A 22,752-nucleotide genomic window follows, 5' to 3' on the forward strand; every position below is an offset into this window, starting at 1 on the left:
GCTGGCCAAGGTGGGTGAGAAAAAACAGCAGAAGGGGATGGGTGGCAGATGTATGTGGAGATGTGACAGGAGCTGCCGATGGGCTGGATGTGGGGAGTGAGAGTAAGGAAAGCATGAATGATGTTTCTTGTTTCTGGCCTGAAGAACCAGGTGGATGTAGGGTGAGGGAGACTGGCGACGGTATAAGTGGAGGTGCGAAGTAGTGCCTGGATACTGGCAGGTGTGGAGCTCAGTGGGCAGTCTGGACTGCAGTCACCTGACCAATGGATCAGATCAGGAGGGAGATACTACAGAGAAGAAAGAAGGCAGCCAAGGCCAGGGCCCTGGGGTACCAGAGTTTGTCTAAGCAAGGCAGAAGAGGAGGAACCAGAAAAGGAATCTGAAAGGAAGTGTCTGGAGAGGTGGGAGGAAAACTGGGTCCGGGAATGTTTGAGAAGAAAAGAGCAGCATGGTGCAGGGAGGAAGAGGGGTTAGAGACGTGCCCGCACATGTGGTGGACAACTGGAGTAGGTCCATTCCAAAACGTGTGCAAAGCAGGGTGCCAAGCACTGGTTCTCTCAGATGAATGACTACATAGGAATCACTCTTCAAAAGGAACTCAAAGGTCCCTTTTTGGTAACGTTGTCCACTCCATGTCTTTCCCAGGGCTGCAGTGAGACATCAGAGTTCTTTGAAGAAGTGTGTTCTGTTTCTCATGACAGCTCAACGTGGGCTCCCAGTAAAAACTAGCTACCATTGAGTCAATTCCAGATCATGATGACTCCATGTGTGTCAGAGTAGAACTGTGCTCCATAGGGTTTTCAATGGCTGTGACCTTTTAGAAGTAGATCAGCAGGCCCTTCTTCTGAGGCACCTCTGTGTGGACTTGAACCTCCAACCTTTCTGTTAGCAGCTGAGCACATTAACTAACATCCAGGGGCTTGGGTTCAGGAGGTTGCAAATACATAGTGTGAATCCTAGTTCTGTCACTCATTAACCTTAAAGACTGTTACTTCACGGAGCCTTAGTTTCCTCACCTGTGAAATGTGATTGTTGTGAAGATCCAATAAGGTAGTAAATGTAAAAGGGTTCTCCACAGTGCCTGACACCTAGTAGATGCTCAATAAATAGCTAACAGTAGTGATGTTCATGATGCCATTAACAGGGTGGTCATCCTCTCAGGTTCCCAAGAATCATTCTAAATTCCAATCTCAACCTCACTGTCTCTATCCAAAACATCACTAACCCAAAAAATATCTACTCAAGTTGCCTCCTATTTTTAATTCCCACTGTCCCTGACCAATATCCGAACAATTTAAACAGCTTCCTGACTTGCCATTATTTCCAGTAATTTCCCCACATCTGTCTATTCAGTATACTTGAGCCGCCAAAGCTGTTTTCCAAAAACATTGCTCTGCTTGAAATCCTTGAAGAAGTCCTCATGTACCCTTAAATGACTCAGAAGAGAATTTCAGTTCCTTGGCATGGCATCCACCGCCCTTCATAATTTGGCCTCATTTTTTTACCACTGCCCACTTCTTTCCTATAAGTTAGGCAGTATCACGCCAAGCCACAAGGAACTGCTTATAATTCTCCCAATAGACCATGTTCCTTTGCATCTCTGGGTGCTGGCCCTCAGTCTAGAATGTTCTCTCAGTTCTTGTATGCTTATCCTGTATCACTCATCCCAACCGTTCCCTCCTCCAGGAGACTGTTCCGGACTCCTCCCCACACAGTAAATCTCTCTGGCCACTGTGGCATTTTCTTCATGACCCATTACAGCTTTTGCCCTATTCCTCAGTAATTATCTTCCTGATGTGTCTGTCTTCCCCGCTAAGTTCCTTCACGGCAGAGGCCATGACTGATGCCTTAGGTAGGGCCTTGCAGCTGCCTGGCACACAGCAGACCCCGATGGCCTGCCAGCCACACTCACATGTATTCAAGCTTCTACCTCAGCACTGGGTGTCGGCAGTACCTGCTGGAAGCTCTCACGCAGGTGGCTCTGATCCTCAGGGTGGCAGAATTCCAAAATGTCCTTTCCCAGAAGGTCCTAGATAAAACAAACAAGCTTTAATAATTCCAAGGCCCACTTTTCAATATTTATTTACTCACTATTGGACAACAGTGTCCGTTTGCATCTGCTGCTTCTCATCTCCTTCAATTCGCCCCACCACGGGGAACACAAAGGTAGATGCAAATTTCTCCTCGGAGCGGTTGTGAAGCTGGCTTCCTGGTGTCCACTCGAAGTCCCACCGGCCTGCTCAATACCAATTTCCAATTTTGCTGAGGCACTAGATCAGCAGCTTCAGAATGCAATTTTATGCTTGTTTGCCTTGGAGAGGTAAACTGTCATAAAATATTTTAATAAACATAAACAGAAAGCAGAATGACTGCAGGAGGACTGATGATGAGTGGAACTGTTTAAATGCAGAAACTGTAGCTGTCTTGTGGCTGAAGAAATGCTGTTCTCATAAAATAACTGCACTTGTTAGAAGCCTGTTTACTTTCCACCTTCACTAGTCTATGTTTTATTCAAAGGACCAAGCGTTAACCCAAAACAAAGTCCGTTTCATAACAAAACAGACTAGAATAAGATAAACCATCAAAAGGCAACTCCAAATGTGTTACAGGAAGTGGTCCAACTGGAAGTGTCTTAAACAGCAAAAAATTTAAACCAACTCATTGGCCAGGACCCAGATCACCAAATGGCCCAGGTGTGGGCTGATGCTGGCAGTGGAAGGGAAGCCTTATCCATGCACCAGTAAGTGTCCAGATGCTGCCGGAGGTGCCAGTGGAAAAACGGATCTAGCTGGGAATATGTGCCATTGGGGGCTACGGTGAATTTGGAAAGAGATCAAACTCCCCCTTTCTTCTGCCCAAGAATCTCAAGACTTGCATGAACAGAGACAGAGAGAAGAAGCCCTGCTGGCGCAATGGTTAAGGACTTGGCTGCTAATGGACGGATTTGTGGTTTGAACCCACCAGCTGCTCCTCAGGAGGAAGACCTGGCCATCTGCTCCCATAAAGATTACAGCCCAGGAAACCCTATGGCGCAGCTCTACTCTGTCACATGGGGTCACTAGGAATGGAAGATCGACTCAACGGCACCTAACAACCTAAAAGAGAGACGGAATTATACGAAAGGTTCCAATATTCCTCGTTTGGACTGTTTCTAGCTCTAAAACATACACATAAATAAAACTCTTTTTTTTTTTTTTTTTATCAACAAGTCCCCAACTTTGTTCCCCTGCCTTTTTAAAAAGGCCTTTTATTTTGAAAGAAATCTAAATCTACAAAAAAGCTGCAAGAATAGTACAATAAACACCTATATACCATTTGCCTAGGTTCAACAATTGCCAATATTTTGTCACATTTGTGTCTTTTTTCTTTCAGGCATATACATGCAAGTATTTAAAAAAAAAAAAAACCCTGTTGCCGTTGGGTCCGTTCTGACCCTATAGGACAGGGTAGAACTGCCCCCACGAGGTTTCCAAGGAGCACCTGGTGGATTCAAACCGCTGATATTTTGGTTGGCAATGGGTTACATATGTGTGTGTATATATATTTTTTTAACATTTCTTGCTGAACCATTTGAAAGTAAGTTATAGACATCATGACACTTTTTCCCTAAGTACTTTAGTATGTATCTCATAAAAATGGCATTATCTTACAAAACCACAATATACCATTATTACACCTAAAAAGACAAAAAACACCTACCCCCCCCCCAAAAACCCCATTGATATAGAGTTGATTCTGACTCGCAGCAACCCTATAGGACAGAGTAGAACTTCCCCATAGGGTTTCTAAGGAGTGGCTGGTGGATTCGAACTGCCTACCTTTTGGTTAGCAGCCAAGTTCTTAACCACTGCGCCACCAGGGCTCCATTACACCTAAGGGAGTTGATAATTATTCCATAAAATCACCCAATATTCCACCCATGTTAACTCTTTCTCAGTTGTCTCCAAGTGTCTTTTATAGCTGTATGCCTTCAGGTCCAGGACCCAATGAAGGCTCTCACGTCACATATTGTTGTTTTATCTCTTTGATCTCCCTTAATTTGGAAGAATCCCTCCTGCCTTACGGTGTTTCTCATGACACGAAACTCTTTTGTTTTTCCTTAAGAATATGGAACAGAGATTTGAAAAAGTACCCCTCTAAAGAGGGTTTCCAAATACGGTCATGCATCACTTAACTTCCACGACACGTTCTGAGAAATAAAACATTATGTAATTTGGACGTTGTGCAAACACTATATTATATACAACGTCGTCTCCTAACAACATTGTCACTCTGTCTTGAAAAGCGTTAAAGCCTGGCACTGACTTGGCCTCCTTATAGATGAAGGTCCTTTTAGGCATTCGCTTCCTGAATAAAGAGATTTCATCCATAGCAAAAATTTGCTGGGGCAAATAACCTCCCTCTACAATCAGTTTATCTAAGGTTTCAACAAATTCTCCTGCGGCCTTCGCATCAGCACGCGCAGACTCACCACTCACTCTCACGTTATGCAGGGAAAATGTTGTTTGAAGCACTTAAACCACCCTGAGCTAGCACTAAACTGGATGTCATAGTCTGGTCCTGCTTTTTCTTTAAGCATCTTGAACAAACTTTGTGCCTTAGCAGTGACTGTCAACGTGCTAAGAGGGATTCACTTTTCTGTTTGGTTAGCAATCCAAGTCATTAGCAATTCCCCCACATCTGAAACAGGTCCTTCTCGCATTTTCGTTACCTTATAGTGTTCAGTGGAGCTAATCCTTTAACAGCTTGGAGGATTTTTTCTGTTTCTGAGGATCACCATGATAGTGAAGTGTGACATGCCTAAATCACGAGCAACAGCGTTCACTGCTTTTCCCTCTTCGTGTTGTTTAAAAACATTTTGTTTCACTTACAAAGCGATACTTCTCCTTTACCTTTTGCTCCTGCTATCCCTAGTTCTGGTTTTGCTGCATTTAGAAGCCATGATGCACTTCATGGTAATATTTTCAAAAGAAAGTTAAAAGGAGAGATAACACTACAACATTCAAGAGACACGCAATACACAAGGTTGGATACTGCTGCCCACGAGTTGAAGCATGTGCTGTTATACGGTAAACTTTGTAAGTAGGGAAAGTTCACGTTAACATAATGATAGAAAGTACTTAGGTGCTTATTATGACCATAAAGACACATGTATTACAGGTTCTGTATGTATTGTACCATTATATCCCTGTCAGTGCAATCACTCTGTATACAAGAGATGTGAGATGCACGTGTTGCGTGCTGGAAGCTGTCTTGTTCAGTATGTCCGGTTATGTCTGCTACATCCTGTTCTTAAGTGATTGGACGTTGCTCTAACGGACGTTATGAGGTGCATGACTATGCACTGGAGAAACATGGGGTTAGGCAAAGTTGAGCGGGCATCTTTACTGCAAGAACTTTCAGAGTCTTTCATGTTTATATGCTTGGTAAGCCTCCAAGTAGAAGACTTGGTATTTATCAAAATTGGTCAGAGAAACCCTTTTTAGTGAAAAATCAGCTAGAGAACCAGAGCGGCTAGGGCAAAGAATGACGACCTAATTTTAAGCAGTGCAGTTGCCTACAATGTCCTTTCTTGATTTGGAAAGATATCACTTTCTCCAGGAAGGACGCATGCATTTTATGCTCTACTGTCATAGTGTTGTATCTAGAACAAATGAGATAAGTGCATTTAAAGGAAAGTTAAATCTCTAGCCAACTGCCATGAGCTCAAAACTCTCTACCCACCTGAGGTTGGTAGCCAATCACACTGATGCATCTTGGATCCACAAACGTGATGATCCCATCAGAGTTATGGCGGGATAAGAACTCCGTGGGCACCGACATCCCGTTCATGTCCATGCATACAGGAGAGCTGGTCACCTGGAATGGGGAAAATCCACAGCTGGGGTGGTGTTGACAGAGACAGAGGGAGCTGGCGGCAGAGGTGGAGAATGTGAATAATTCGCATGGATTTAATCTCACAGATCCTTTGGTGCCATTAGTACCATGAGTCTAAAGGGTTCGAATAGCTCCGGTCATACCTCTGACTGTGTAACAGTGTGCCTCTTCCCTTACAGTTCGAGCCTCAGCTTCCTCATGAGTCAGTGGGAAAAACGAACATGTAATCTCTTAGGGTGGTTGTGAAGTTCAAAAGAGATACTGCATGTTAAACTCAGGCACAATGTCTGGCATATAGCCAATGCTCAATAAATATTAATACCCTTCACTTCTCTCACCTTCCCTTTATTAACAATAGCAAATGAGTCTAAGGAACTGTTCAAAATATGTGGAAAGTATACATCGGTGGAATGAATTTATTCAAGTACCTCTCAGAAAGGAATACCCAAAGTTTGGTAAGCACGAATGGAACTGCTTATTCACCTGCCTGAAAATGGCAAGACCCAGGAAACCAGGCACATGAAGACTAGTGTCCTCAGAATTATGTCTATCATATTCCCACTCATCAGTATGGGGACAACTCTCAACGCCACAAGGAGAATGAACAGCCCAGTTGATTGAGTAGCTACTGTGTGTGCCATTCACTGTGCCAGGGGCTTAATTTACATTATCTCTCTACAACATAGTCAGTTTTAACAAGATAAATAAGACATATTCCCTGCTCTTAAGGAGCTTGCAGTTTAATGGTGGACTAGGCATGCACTCAACTAACCACACTACGACAGACAGTGAAAGAATGGTAACTGACATGTAAACTCAATGGTTTAAGTCCAGGTACAAGAGAATGATTAATTTTGACTAAGGGAATAGGGGAGTCATTTTAGCTGGGTCTTGAAGAATGAGTAGATAGGAAAACGAGAAGAAAGAATGCTAAAAGGAGAAGAGGAAAAAGGAAATGGCAGGCAGAAGAAACAACCTGTGGACACCCACAGAGGTGGGGAAGTACATGGTGGGTTTATGGAAAAGGGAATGGTGCGATTTGGGAATAGGGTGTGGAGAGAGAGGGAGAAAGGAAGGAGATGAGGCTGGATGACCTCATGATGAGTTTGGACTTTATCCTGTAGACAATGGGGAGATGTTCAAGGTACTTAAACAGGGGCATGGTGAAAACAGTACTCAACTTTGCAATAATTGGCACAAGCATGGAGGTTGGACGGATACAACCCCTCAATGCAGCAAGAACCCTGCTGTTTACAACTCATGGTTCTCTTCTCCCACATTCAGCCTCATCCTTGTCCCACTGCATAAGAAATGAAGCCCAGCAAATTCTGAGTATATAGAGATTAGAACAGGGATTCAAACCTACAGTCTCTTGCCCTTTATAATCATAAGCCCTCTTTTGACATTAAAAAGTCTATGAGTTTGGTCTTACCTGGAGTCTTCCAATTGCCACAAGGCAATATTTACTGCCTTGTCCCACTTCAGCATCTTCTTCAGGTATAGTCATTCCTGAAATGAGGAACACCACTGTCATCACTAACATGAGCGGAAAAGGGGCCAAAAGTGCGTGTGAATTTTTTATGCAATTGAAAATACAGATCCACTACTGACTACTCAGGGTTGGAAAGGCAGTCAATGAATTAACTGCCCCGCCCTCACTTCCTGCTCCTCTTCTGCATGTACTTATTTGATAATTTCACGGTACATTATCATCTGCATCAATGGAAAATGAAGAGGAAATTAAGGAAAATGAAAACCAAATCACTCATTTTTACATTTACACAATATGGCTCAATCATTTAGTTATGAAGAAAATTTCAGTAAAGCACCCATACTGGACATTTAAGGTTATATATTTTCAATTACTTCATATGTATGCAAAAGCTGGACAATGAATAAGGAAGACCAAAAGAAGAACTGATGTCTTTGAATTATGGTGTTGGTAAAGAATGCTGAATATACCACGGAATGCCGGAAGAACGAATAAATCTGTCTTGGAAGAAGTATGGCCAGAATGCTCCTTAGAAGCGAGGATGGTGAGACTCTGGACATGTTATCAGGAGGGACCAGTCCCTGGAGAAGGACATCATGCTTGGTAAGGTAGATGGCCAGTGAAAAAGCAGAAGGCCCTCAACGAGATGGACTGATACAGTGGCTGTAACCATAGGGTTAAACACTGCAATGATTATGAGGATGGTGCAAGATCGGGCAGTGTTTCATTCTGCTGTACAAAGGGTTGCTATGAGTCGGAGATGACTCAACGGCACCTAACAATGACAACGAAACATTTCAAGTATGTTGTTGTTGTTGTTAGGTGCCGCTGAGTCGGTTCCTACTCATAGCCACCCTATACACCACAGTACGAAACACTGCCTGGTCCTGAGCCAACCTTACAATTGTTATTATGCTTGCGCTCACTGTTGCAGCCACTGTATCAATCCACCTTGTTGAGGGTCTTCCTCTTTTCCGCTGACCCTGACCCTGTACTCTGTGAAGCATGATGTCCTTCTCCAGGGACTGATCCCTCCTGACAACATGTCCGAAGTATGTAAGACGCAGTCTCTCCCTCCTCGCCTCTAAGGAGCATTCTGGCTGTATTTCTTCTAAGACAAATTTGTTGGTTCTTTTGGCAGTCCATGGTATATTCAATATTCTTCACCAACACCACAATTCAGAGGTATCAATTCTTCTTCGGTCTTCCTTATTCACTGTCCACCTTTCACATGCATATGATGTGACTGGAAAATACCATGGCTTGGGTCAGGTGCACCTTAGTCTTCAAGGTGACATCTTTGCTTTTCAACACCTTAAAGAGGTCCTTTGCAGCAGATTTACCCAATGCAATGCGTCTTTGGATTTCTTGACTGCTGTTTCCATGGCTGTTGGTTGTGGATCCAAGTAAAATGAAATCCTTGACAAGTTCAGTCTTTTTTCCATTTATCATGATCTTGCTCATTGGTCCAGTTGTAAGGATTTTTGTTTTCTTTATATTGAGGTGCAATCCATACTGAAGGCTGTGGTCTTTGATCTTCATTAATAAGTGCTCCAAGTCCTTTCCACTTTCAGCAAGCAAGGTTGTGTCATCTGCATAACGCAGGTTGTTAACGAGTCTTCCTCCAATCCTGATGCCCCGTTCTTCTTCTTATAGTCCAGCTTCTCAGATTATATTTGCTCAGCATACAGACTGAATAGGTACGGTGAAAGAATACAACCCTGATGCACACCTTTCCTGACTTTAAGCCAATCAGTATCCCCTTGTTCTGTAGGAACAACTGCCTCTTGATCTATATAATGGTTCCTCATGAGCACGATTAAGTGTTCTGGAATTCCCATTCTTTGCAATGTTATCCATAATTCGTTATGATCCACACAGTCAAATGCCTCTGCATAGTCAATAAAACACAGGTAAACATCCTTCTGGTATTCTCTGCTTTCAGTCGGGATCCATCTGACACCAGCAATGATATCCCTGGTTCCACATCTTCTTTTGAAACCAGCCTGAATTTCTGGCAGTTCCCTGTCGATATACTGCTGCAGCCGTTTTTGAATGATCTCAGCAAAATTTTGCTTGTGTGTGATATTAATGATATTGTTCTATAATTTCCACATTCGGTTGGATCACCTTTCTTGGGAATAGACATAAATACGGATCTCTTCCAGTCAGTTGGTCAGGAAGCTGTCTTCCATATTTCTTGGCATAGACATCTCAATTGATATTTCATCAATTCCTGGAGCCTTGTTTTTCGCTAGTGCCTTCAGGGCAGCTTGGACTTCTTCCTTCAGTACCACCTGTTCCTGATCATATGCCACCTCTTGAAATGGTTGAACATCGACTAATTCTTTTTGGTATAATGACTTGGTGTATTCCTTCCATCTTCTTTTGACGTTTCCTGCGTCGTTTAATATTTTCCCCATAGAATCCTATTGCAACTTGAGGCTTGAATTTTTTCCTCAGTTCTTTCAGCTTGAGAAATGCTGAGAGTGTTCTTCCCTTTTGGTTTTCCATCTCTTTGTACATGCATTATAATACTTTGTCTTCTCGAGACACCCTTTGAAATCTTCTGTTCACTTCTTTTATTTCATCAATTCTTCCTTTGGCTTTAGCTGCAAGTTTCAGAGTCTCCTCCCACTTGTCTGTCATACTGTGGGGGATTGCGTGTTGCTGTGATGCTGGAAGGGATGACACCGGTATTCAGATACCGGTAGGGTCACCCATGGAGGACAGGTTTCAGCTGAGCTTCCAGACTCAGACAGACTAGAAAGAAGGACCTGGCAGTCTACTTCTGAAAAGCATTAGCCAGTGAAAACCTTATGAATAGCAGCGGAACACTGTCTGATATAGTGCTGGAAGATGAGCCCCCAAGGCTGGAAGGCACTCGAAAGATGACTGGGGAGGAGCTGCCTCCTCAAAGTAGAGTTGACCTAAATGATGTAGATGGAGTAAAGCTTTCGGGACCTTCATTTGCTGATATGGTGCGACTCAAAATGAGAAGAAACAGCTGCAAACATCCATTAATAATTGGAACCTGGAAGGTACGAAGTATGAATCTAGGAAAATTGGAAATCGTCAAAAATGAAATGGAATGCATAAACATTGATATTCTAGGCATCAGTGAGCTGAAATGGACTGGTATTGGCCATTTTGAATCGGACAATCAAATAGTCTACTATGCTGGGAATGACAACTTGAAGAGGAATGGTGTTACATTCATCGTCAAAAAGAACGTTTCAAGATCTATCCTGAATTACAACGCTGTCAGTGATAGGATAATATCCATACGCCTACAAGGAAGACCAGTTAATACGACTATTATTCAAAATTATGCACCAACCACTAGGGCCAAAGATGAAGAAATAGAAGATTTTTATCAGCTGCTGCAGTCTGAAATTGACTGAACATGTAATCAGGATGCATTGATAATTACTGGCAATTGGAATGTGAAAGCTGGAAACGAAGAAGAATCAGTAGTTGGAAAATATGGCCTTGGTGATAGAAACAATGCCAGAGATCGAATGATAGAATTTTGCAAGACCAAGGGCTTCTTCATTGCAAATGCCTTATTTCACCAACATAAACAGCGACTATATGCATGGACCTCGCCAAATGGAACACACAGAAATCAAACTGACTACAACTATGGAAAGAGATAATGGAAAAGCTCAATATCATCAGTTAGAATAAGGCCAGGGGCTGACTGTGGAACAGACCATCAATTGCTCATATGCAAGTTCAAGCTGAAACCGAAGACAATCAGAGCAAGTCCACAAGAGCCAAAATATGACCTTGAGTACATCCCATCTGAATTTAGAGACCATCCAAAGAATAGATTTGACACATTGAACACTAGTGACTGAAGACCAGACGAGTTGTGGAATGACATCAAGGACATCATACATGAAGGAAGCAAGAGGTCACTGAAAAGCCAGGAAAGAAAGAAAAGACCAAGATGGATGTCAGAGGAGACTCTGAAACTTGCTCTCGAACATCGAGCAGCTAAAGCAAAAGGAAGAATTGAAGTAAAAGAACTGAACAGAAGATTTCCAGTATACGTTGTCAAAATAAAAAACAAATTAAAAAAAAACCACCAAAGCTGAAGCTGTTGTCAGTTGAGGGAACAAAACCAATACATCCCCTTGGGGGGTGGGATTTAGGGTTTTTTTAAATGGCTAGAAAGGAGCAATTGGTGATGGTTATGCTAATTAAGACCTGAAAACTAATGCTCCGGATAGGAAGAAATTGATTAAAACAATTCTTGTTCACTGGTCAGAAAGAGCCTGCAGTTAGGCTCAGTAAGGGTCTGTATCTGAGGTCTCTCACGGTACATGGTTCTCGAGCAGCTGTAGCTGGTTAGAGACGCTCTGGTGAAACAAGCGTTCATTTTGTTACCTCCTAGGCAAGTGCGGCTGTTAAGAAGAAAATTTCCCTTTTATGCTGCATAATGCTTTAAACATAAATATTTCCACACTGGGCCAGACCAAAGGTCCACAGTGACACAGTCACACAAGCTCATGAGAACTCATCACTGTAAACCCTGAACTCACTGCCATTGAGTCGATTCTGACTCACAGTGACCTATAGGACAGAGTAGAACTGCCCCATGGGGTTTCCAAGGCTGTAATCTTATGGAAGGAGACCACCACACCTTTCTGCCACGGATCATCTGGTAGATTCGAACTGCCTACCTTTTTCTTAGCAGCCAAATGCTTTAACTGCTGTGCCACCGGGACTCCTTACACAGACCCTGAAGGGCATGTAAAACACGACTATGGTTCTAAGAGTCAGTGAAATGTCACTCCCTCCTCACCCTGGGTATCCCTTTGCATTCCCCTCTTCTTGCCATCCTTTTCCCATCGGCCTACTGTAGGTAACCAATCTCTAGTTTCCAGCTGATCCTTTACACATAGGAGCGGATGCATGTGTATTTTCTTATATCCCATTCTTTCCTACACGAAGGGAGGCAAATGGTCGTTACTCTTGGATTTCACATATTTCACTTAACAGCATGTCCTGGAAATCACTCCTAATCCATTCATGGAGATCTTCCTCATTCTTTTTTAGAACTGCAGAGTATTGCATTGTGTGGCGGTACCACGGCTTATTCAACCACTCTCCCGTGTATGAGCATTTAAATGTTCCCAATAGTTTGCAATTACAAACAATGCGGCAATGAATCACATTGTGGCCATGCATTTTTCATATGGTGGGAGGCATATCTTCAGGGTAGACCCCTAGAATTGGGATTGCTGGGTTCAAAGTCAGCGCATATGTAGTTTTGTTAGCTGGTCCCAATGTCCCCCCAGAAGGGTCGCACCAATCTGCATTCCCAGCTGCCAGCCGGGAGAGGCCCTGTTCCCTACCCCCTCACCAACAGAATGAGCTGTCGTTTTTTTTTAGTAATTGCCAGTTGGACAGGTGAGAAATGACATCTCAGTGTTGTCTTAATTTGCATTTGTTTAATGATGAGAGAGTCGGAATATTATTTCAAATGTTTGAGGGCCATTAAAAAAAAATTTTTTTTTTTAATGGAATTGCTCATACTTATCTTTTCCCCACTTCTCTACTGGGTTTTTGGTCCATCGTGCCTCAATTTTTAAGGGTTCTTTATATATTAGAGATATTAGGCCTCTGTGGCCTATGTTGTAAATATGTCTTTTCAGTTGGTTGGCAGTCTCTTGACTTTGCTTATTTTATTGTTTTTTTGTCATGCAAAATTTAAAATTTTTATGCAGCCTTATCCTCTGGCAATATTAAAAGAGTATCATCATAATTTCCTCTAGTACTTTCACAGTTTCATTTTTTACATTTAATTCATTTGTAGTTATTCTTGTGTAGGGTGTGAGATACGGATCTAATTTTATCCACTGGGGGGGTTAAAAGTTGCACCATCAACATTTATTAAGAAGTCCATATTTACTGCAGTGATTTAAGATGACACCTTTATCACGTATGAAATTTCCATACGTATTTGAGTCTAATCTTGGACTTTCTCTTCAATTCCACTGGCCTATTTGTCTATTTAAGCACAAGTACCATGTTTTACCATGTTTTAATTACAAAGGCCTTTTTGCACATTTTAGTGTATGACAGGGTTATTCTCTCCTTGTAGTTTTTTCTTAGCTATTCTTGCATATTTGCTTTTCCATACAAACTTTATTGTAAAACGAATCCATAAAACACCTTGTTGGTATTTTTTTGGGGATTGCATTGAATTTATAACTTCAGAAGAACAGACATGTTTATAATGTTAAGTTATCCTATTTGTTCAAGTCAGCTTTTACATCTTTTAGAAGTATGTTTAAAATTTCTGTGTATAGGTTTTGTACACTTGTTAAAATTATTCCTAAGGGTTTAGTCTTCTTTGTTGCTATTGCAAAGTGGGGTTTCTCCTCCATTACGTTCTCTGTTTATTGTTTATGTAGATAAAGGCTATTGATTTCTATACATTTATGCTGTACTATGCTACTTCACTGAGTTCTTTTGTTGTTTGAGTTAGTTTTATCATTAATTCTCTGGGGTTTTCCAGGTATACTATCATATCATGGAAACCCTGGTGGCATAGTGGTTAAGAGTTCAGCTGCTAACCAAAGGTTAGCAGTCTGAATCCACTAGACACTTCTTGGAAACCCTATGTGGCAGTTCCTCTGTGTCCTCTAGGGTTGCTATGAGTCAGAATTGACTCGATGGCAACGGGTTTGTTTTTTTGGTATCATATCATATGAAAATAGAGATAGTCTTCCTACTTCTTTACACATAGTTTTATGTGCCTCTAACTGATTTCTCTTGTTTAATTGGATTAGCTAATATTTCTACTACAATGCTGAATAATAACAAAGATAGTGGGCAACCTCCCATCGCTCCTGATCTTAATGAAAATGCCATAAAGCTTCTCCAGTGAATAAGATACCATCTTTTGGACTAGAGTCCCTGGATGGCATAACCGGTTTGTACTCAACTACTAACCTAAGGGTTTTTGTTTAACATTTTTGCAAATCTCTTTTATATCTTGCTTATTAATAGATATCTGGATTCTGATATCTCCTTTTGCATGCAATCAAAATCTGGCCTCACATAGATACGTAGCTGGAAAAGGGAGAAGCTTTTTTAGATGGTTGTAGATATTCTTTTTTGGTATTACTCCAAAACTTGACAAGTGGTAGTCTCTTAAAGAGTAATTGCAATGTGAAATCTGAAACTACATGTTGTGGGTTGATTTGTGTCCCCCCAAAAGATACATTTAAGCCTTAACCTGTAGCACCTGTGAATGTGACCTTATTTGGAAATAGAGCCCTTGTAGATATAATTAATTAACATGGGATAAAACTGGAGTAGGGTGGGCCCTAATCCAATATGACTGGTGTCCTTAGAAAAAGAAGAGAAGAAACATAGAGGGACACAGAAGAAAGATGGCTGTGTGAAGATGGAAGCAGAGATTGGAGTTGTGCTGCCACAAGCTAAGGAACACCAAGGGCTGTGGGCTGTCACCAGAAGCTAGCAGAGAGGCATAGAACAGATTCTCCCCGCTCAGAACCCTCAGAAGAAACCAACAAAGCAGACATCCTGATTTCAGACTGCTAGTCTCTAGAACTGAGAAGCAATAAATTTCCACTGTTTTAAGCCACCTACTTTGTGGTATTTTGTAATGGCAGCCCTAGGAAAACTACTCATTTCAACAAATTTTATACTGTTATATTAAAAAGACTGGTCTATCTAATACTTTGAATGGATCTCTTACCCATGAGTGCTTTTGAAGCATCATATATTGGTCATTTGGAAAATACTGGTTCACCAAATTATGCAGATCTTCTAAATGTTGGCATATTACATTATACAATAACAAAAATCACACTTGTTAATATCACCCTGAATCCCATTAGAAATGTCTCTAGGTATTGGTCAAGCTCACGGTAGTGGATACAAAATTCTAATTTTCACTGGAAAGCTTGGACTTCATCACTGGCAATAAAGACTGTCAACTGTTTTCCTTGAAATGATACGCTCGCTTTATTCATTTTTGTGAAAATTCTCCCAAATACACAAGTTTTAATGACCATAGTTTGTCTGTTAATCATCCTTTCAAGTAAAAATGGTAGTTCATGAAACAAGTGGCTAGTGGAGCTCACAACTCTGCCACACAAGGGCTTCTCCTCCCGATGACCATGCTGCTTCGGTGTGTGAAGTGCTCTATGGATACCTACCAGTTCAGAGTTTAATAAAAACAAATACTATATTGATTCATCAAAAGACATTCTTAAGTGAAACCAGCCTTTAAAACTTGGAATTTCTATTTTTGTCTACTGCAAGGATGTGGTGATGAAAAATACAATGACTTCTAGTAGTTTGGTGCCACTGCCTTACATTGTGTGAAGGTGCCAGCTGTTCTTATTCACCAATAATTCTGCACCACCAGTGCAGATGTCACCATGGTGAAAAGGGCAAATGACTTCTTAGTGTTATTACAAAAACAATTTTGACTTTGTGAGCCCTGGAAGCTGTTTCAGGGACCCAAGGTCCAGGGGCCACACTTTGAGAACTGTGGCTTTCAGTGTTGCTGTTCCTTAGAGTTTCACCCTTGCCTCTCTTCTGATTCTTTCCCCACTGCCTCCACTTCTAACTATACATTAATGAGACCCAAAACTATGTCTTCCGTCTAGATTTTCTTCTGGAGTTCCAGATCCTGACTCCATTCGCCTACTAAAAATATCTACCTCAGCCTCAAAGCCCCTCCAATCTCAATATTATCCAAATCTTTCCTCCAAACCCCTTCCTCTTTCTATTCTCCTGTGCAAAGACTGTCAGTGATCAACCCATAAACATTTTTTTCCTTCTTCCATGCTGGTTTATTACAAGTGACAATGTGTTCAGCTTATCAGTGCTGTCTGAATGAGTCTGAACACTATTTCATGTTCATTATTAAAAAATAATTTTTTTTTTTTTTTGCTTTTCCATTAGAGGTGGTTAGGTAACACAGATCTGGTCTATGAGATGAAGTGAAAGTCCCTGAATGGGGCTTTCAGGAAAGTGCCTTTCTCTGTGTGAAACACAAACACAACAGAGGGACTCTAGTAGCCATCTTGAACACAGGAAAGCCAGAAGCACACAACAAGGATCGTGGAATAAAAAAGCTAGGAGAATATGTCCCTAATTTCATCATAAAGCCCCTGCACGAACTCTGGACTGCCTATCTCTGGATTTCCTGGTGTAGAAAGTAGAAAGATGCCAGTGTGATGTGGATGCTATCAGCTTGAGGTGAACTTGAGCTTGCAGCTGTGACTGAAATCCGAGCTGGGCCAGTAGGATGTGATGAGGGCACCAGGGGTATCTGTTACAGTGACTGAACCACTCTGACCCTTTGTTTCCTTATCTATAACATGGGTATGAGAATGCCCATCTCATGGGTGTGTTGTTAGGATTGAACGAGGTGATGCATGTGAAGCATTCAGCCCAAGCCCAGAATGTTAGCTTCCTTCTCACTTCCCCAGCCTCATTCCCCAAGTGCTGGTAAAGACGTGTATTTCTGGACAAAGAAGGCAGTGAGCACAAATGTACTTTTGCCATATTTATGAATCAGGATGCAATGCCAGAATTGGAGGCAGCGGGGATAGCATGGAGAATCCTATAATCTAGTTGGAATGAAGAAAATTTTTCTCAGTACTATCCTTTGGAGGGACCTGTAGGTTTTAGACTCTCGCTTGCTAATACTTGTGACCAATTATCTAAGGCTATCACAATCCAGTTGATTAATTCACTCTTCATTCAACAAGTATTTGGAGATCGTTGCAGATTTTTAACAGTAGTCACACATTCTTTTTATACTCCTTCGTTCAAGAGTTGAAGTTAGATTTCCTTGTGACTACTCTGACCAAGGAAGTACAGTGGAAATAACACGGTGTGACTTCTAGACAAGCAGCCTCAGGCATTATGGAGCAGAGACAAGCCATCCTCACTGTGTCCTGGCCAAATTCCTAATCCACAGAATCTGCAGACAGAATAAACTGGTGGTTGTTTAAGGCCAATGAATGAATAAAGTCCATCCCAGACGAAAGACATACCAGCTTAGAAATATAGAAGAGACTTGACGGGGGCCCTAAGATACCAGTCCTTTAAACATATAAACAGGCTCATATATATGAGAGTATTTTAATCCAGCAAGTAAAATAATGTTAATACAGTTACTTGTCTTTTCAGAAATGAAGGGTAAAGTTGTAATTTATTAAACTACTAGATTTGGCCTTAACATGGACAAGTAATCTTTAGTTGTGAATGAGATTCAATCATCTGTTTGCAAAATTCCAGAAAATTTTCAGGAAACCCAAACTTCCTTAAATGAATAAGTTCTTTTTGTCTAGTCTGAAGATTCTCCTCAGGATCCCGGGCTCAGCTTCTCCATGAGAGGGATGGCATCCAAGTTAGCAGGGTCAAACATGTGTAAAGGTGGCCTTGCCACCAACCCCCATGAGCAGCTGCTGAGATCAAACCACCAGTGAACCTGTCACCATTGTCACTCAGATTACCATGGTCTTGAGGAGTTTGTGGATGACCGACTGCAGGGAAGGCAGGGGCATGGCTCTGGCATTAGCAGGTGGAAAGGATTTAGGATCAAGCTCTCATATGGTATTTGTGACAAAACACTTCTGGGACAGGGCATACTTTGCAATTTCTATGGTCATCCATACACTTGGATTTTTCTCTATTTTCTAAGCATTGCTTATGCAACATTTTCAAATACTGCACTTTTACACAAATAACGGGGCCTTCCACAGTTGTTTGCCAACCATGCCCTCCCCTCCATGAGGTATTTCCGTAAGCACTTCTGTACCAATTTTTTTTTTCACATGTTGCTGTAAAAAAAATAGCATAGAGTGCTTATAAAAATACCTTGCCTGGGGCAGGGCACAGTTGGCAAACCATTGTGAAAGGCCTGTGTTATTTGCGTAAAAATACAGTGATACACACTCTTTCAAAATGAATTTGACTCTTACAAGGCAACAATAAAAAAATGCATAACCCAATTAAAAAAATGGGCAAAGAATCTGAATAGTTTTAGGTCTTTTAAATTTGTTCAATAATTTCATTTGTAGATTCCTTTATTACATTTTAACTATTTAGGCTTTAAAACATATCATCATATCAAGTCACTTATTCCCCACTACTCTGTTCATCAAAATTTTATTAGCTATTCTTATATATTTTTTTCCATATGAATTTCAGATTTGGCATTTTAAAAGGAAATCCCATTGAAACAATTATTGGAATTGTATTAAGTCCCAACGGGATAGATTACTTTGGAAGGAATGAAACTGTTTATACGATAAACCTTCATCTCAAAGGATACGCATGACACTTCACCCAGGCAATCGTTCATCTCCCTGAGCATCATTTTCCTAGTTTTAGGTAAAGGAATCTTATATATTTCATGTTAATTTTATCAACATGTATTTTATATCGTTGTTATTTGTATAAATGGATATTAATTATATTTTCTAACTGGTTACTAATTTTTTTTAGTATTTTCTAAGTTCCTTCATACTCACACTTTGATTAGATTTTTCTTTCTAAGTAGATAATCACCTCACCTGCAAATTATATTAATTCCATGTTTCTTTTCTTCAAGTACTTCTATTTTTTTTTAATTTATTGTGTTGGCTAGATATTCCAAAACAATATTGAATAATAGTGGTAAGAGTGAGCATTCTGGGTATATTCCTCATTTAATGAAAATCCTTGTAGTATTTCATCATTCTGTAAGATATTGATTCTTGGCTTCAGGTATTTGTTTTGCCTCTGTTAAGAAAGTGTGTTTCTACTCCTACTTTACAAAGATTTTTTTAAATTAAAATAATGAATACCTAAAATTAATTTTATTTGGTCATACAGGTTTTCTCCTTTGATTAATTACATCAGCAGATTTCTTGATGTTAAAGCGCTCAAATATTTTTGAAATTAATATGTATATGTGTAACTATTATCTTGGTTTTTTAATACTTTATTTAGTATCTTTATATTCATAAGTGAAATTGGGTCAGTAGTTTTCTTTTATTGAAATATCCTGGTCAGCTTTTGTATCAAAGTTGTGTTAACTTCAGAAAACAAACCAGTACACTTTCTATTTTTTCCTATGTGATGGAAGTCTTTAAATAATTTGTCCATAAAATCATCTAGGCTTGGCACCATTTGGGGAGCAGTTTTTTGTCAACTTTCAATTTCTTGCCTACCTTTTCACACTTTTTTAAAAAACTTTTTTTGATTCAAATTTGGTTACTCATTTTCCCAGCAATTAGCTTTCTTCCCAAAGACTTTAACACGTATAAATCTGAGTTATAGACACTACTAGTTTATAAGGTTTTAAACGTTCTCTGTTAAATCTGTTCAATCTTAACATGTATTTTTTATTCATTCTTTTTCTTCTTCTTCTTTTATCAGAATTAATCTTGTCAGAGGTTTTCTGTTTTACGAGTCTTGGCAAAGGACCGTTAATCAATTAGATAATTCTTTTGTTTTCTAATATTGCTCGTTTTAATTTTTTTTCAGTAATTCTTTCTACATTGTTTGCTCTTGTGATTTTATTATTCTTTTTCTAGTTTCGTAAGTTAGATCCACAGTTTATTTTAATTTTCCACAGTTAATCACAAAAGCATTTTGCACCACAGCTTTCTTCTAAACACATTTTGGCTATATCTCCTAAGTTTTGCTATGGAATGAGGCCATGGTTGTTAATTACAAAGTAGTCTGTAATTAAGAGTTTTGATTTCCATCCTTCACCAAGAGTTACTCAGGATAGGTTCCTTTGTAAGCTGATTTTTAAAAGATAGCTAGAAGATACAAAGAAGGATTTAGTCATCAACTATTCACCAGGACACCGGCTATGTTCTATGGTCTCTGCTCAGCCTTTTAAATAATACAGAAATGTGTATGATAGGTAGGGACCTCACCTCCCAGGGGCACAGGGTTAGCAAGAGAAACAAACAGATGCAAACACAGCTGTAATACAAAGTGACAACCCAAACCCCCACGCTATCCAGTCTATTCCAACTCATGGTACCCTGCACGTGTCACAGAGTAGAACTGCTCCATACGGGTTTTTGGGCTGTAATCTTTTTTTTCATTTACCATGTAGCCAGGTAGATTTTCTCACTGTTGCTGCTGGGTGCCATCGAGTCAACTCCCACTCACAGTGACTCCATGTGACAGAGCAGAACTGCCCCGTAGGATTTACGTGGCTGTGACCTTTACAGAAGCAGATCGTCAGGTCTTTTCTCCTTTGGAGCCACTGGGTGGGTTCGAACCACTAACCTTTCAGTTAGCAGCTGAGCCCTTAGCTGTTTATGCCACCAGAGCTATCTTTTTGGCTGTAATCTTTATGGAAGCAGATTGCCAGGACTTTCTTCTGTGGCACTACTAGGTGGGCTTGAACCACCAACCTTTAGGTTAGTAGCCAAAAGCAAACTGTTCGCATACCTAGGAACCTTTGACAAAGTGACAAAGTTGACACAAGTGGCTGGGGAAACTTGGCAGAATGCTGGACAAGACTTTATGGAGAAAGATTCACCAAACTGGGCTTTGTACATTTGGTGGGCAGAGCAGAGACTAAGAGCACTTCTGGCTGAGGAATGACATCAGGGGAAGGCAGTACAGTGTGTGGAATGATGGGTCTATCCCAGATACACGTAACATGTGTGGAATGATGGGTCTATCCCAGATACACGTAACATGTGTGGAATAATGGGTCTATCCCAGATACACGTAACATCACCCTCTGAGCAGCCAGACCAAGACTCCGAGCCCCAACCAATCAGAGGGGAGGCTTCAAAGAACTGCCTTTTGCATAAGATAAAAGGCTACAAAAGCACTCCTTCATTTGGAAATTACCCGTTTATCGATCTCAGCTATCCAGAAACCAGTCTCTATGCAGCCCAAACAGATGTCCAAAGGCCATTCACAAAAGGCCACGCAGAGTATACGCAGAAAAAGGCCCAACTTACAGCCTAGCTTATTTCCTGTCATCCACGTTACTGACAAGTTGTGCTCTCTGGTTTTCTAGACCATGAAGGATGAGAAGCAGCAATTTGTGATTGGATGGGGACAGTATAAAAACCTAGGCACACAGAAAGAAACAAGAAGTGTCAGACATCAGCAGGGGATGGGACAGAGAATTCTTGCTCTCTGTGAAAAGAACTGAAAAAGAAGCAAACAAAACACCACCAGCAGTGCAGCAGTGGGCTGAGACTCCAAATACTTCAAGAAGCCCTGAGGGCAACTTTGAATTGATGCCTGCCCAGCCCTGGACTTTGTAATGAGAGCTCTGAGTCAGCAGGAAAAGATGAAAGCCTGTTTTGCACCCTTTATTGAAAAAGATAAAAATTTCCCCTGTGATGAAGGGCAATATAAACAAAATTAAAAAGATAACCAACAGGCTAGAAGAAAACATTTGCAACATAAATAATAACAAGGAGTTAACAGAACTGCCCTACCAGCTTCTTAGGCTGTAAACTTTACAGAGCAGATCGCCTAGCTTTTTCTCCCTTGAAGCTGCTGGTGGGTTCCAACTGCAGACCTTTCGGTTAGCAGCTGAGTGTTTAACCACTGTGCCACAAGGGCTCCTTTCATAATGTTATGCTGTTGTTGTTGTTAGGTGCCATCGAATCGGTTCCGGCTCATAGGGACCCCATGCACAACAGAACGAAACACTGCTTGGTCCTGCGCCATCCTTACAATCGTTGTTATGCTTGAGCTCATTGTTGCAGCCACTGTGTCAAACCACCTTGTTGAGGGTCTTCCTCTTTTCCGCTGACCATGTACTTTGCCAAGCATGATGTCCTTCACCAGGGACTGATCCCTCCTGACAACACGTCCAAAATATGTGAGACGAGGTCTCGCCATCCTTGCTTCTAAGGAGCATTCTGGTTGTACTTCTTCGAAGATAGATTTGTTCATTCTTTTGGCAGTCCACGGTATATTCAATATTCTTCGCCAACCCCACAATTCAAAGGCATCAATTCTTCTTCGGTCTTCCTTATTCGTTGTCCAGCTTTCACATGCATATGATGTGATTGAAAATACCATGGCTTGGGTCAGGCGCACCTTAGCCTCAAGGTGACATCTTTGTTCTTCAACACTTTAAAGAGGTCCTTTGCAGCAGATTTGCCCAATGCAATGTGTCTTTTGATTTCTTGACTGCTGCTTCCATGGCTGTTGACTATGGATCCAAGTCAAATGAAATCCTTGAGAACTTCAATCTTTTCTCCATTTATCATGATGTTGCTCATTGGTCCACTTGTGAGGATTTTTGTTTTCTTTGTGTTGAGGTGCAATCCACACTGAAGGCTGTGGTCTTTGATCTTCATTAGTAAGTGCTCCAAGTCCTTTTCACTTTCAGC

The 22,752-nt window shown here is 41.0% G+C and overlaps 1 protein-coding gene across 2 annotated transcripts in view; it reads right to left on the bottom strand.

The window, feature by feature from the left end:
* Positions 1-22,752, bottom strand: part of ARNT2 (aryl hydrocarbon receptor nuclear translocator 2) — a 199,910-nt gene that overhangs the window by 43,102 nt on the left and 134,056 nt on the right. For both annotated transcript variants that reach the window (XM_064267202.1, XM_064267201.1), the window contains exons 9-11: positions 7,310-7,386; positions 5,725-5,859; positions 1,955-2,029 (exon numbers count right to left, since the gene is read on the bottom strand). In XM_064267202.1, coding sequence (XP_064123272.1) covers positions 1,955-2,029; positions 5,725-5,859; positions 7,310-7,386 — 287 coding nt within the window. The remainder of the gene's footprint in view (positions 1-1,954; positions 2,030-5,724; positions 5,860-7,309; positions 7,387-22,752) is intronic.

This window comes from Loxodonta africana, chromosome 13 (genome assembly GCF_030014295.1).
Source record: "Loxodonta africana isolate mLoxAfr1 chromosome 13, mLoxAfr1.hap2, whole genome shotgun sequence".
NCBI classification, from domain to species: Eukaryota; Metazoa; Chordata; class Mammalia; order Proboscidea; family Elephantidae; genus Loxodonta; species Loxodonta africana.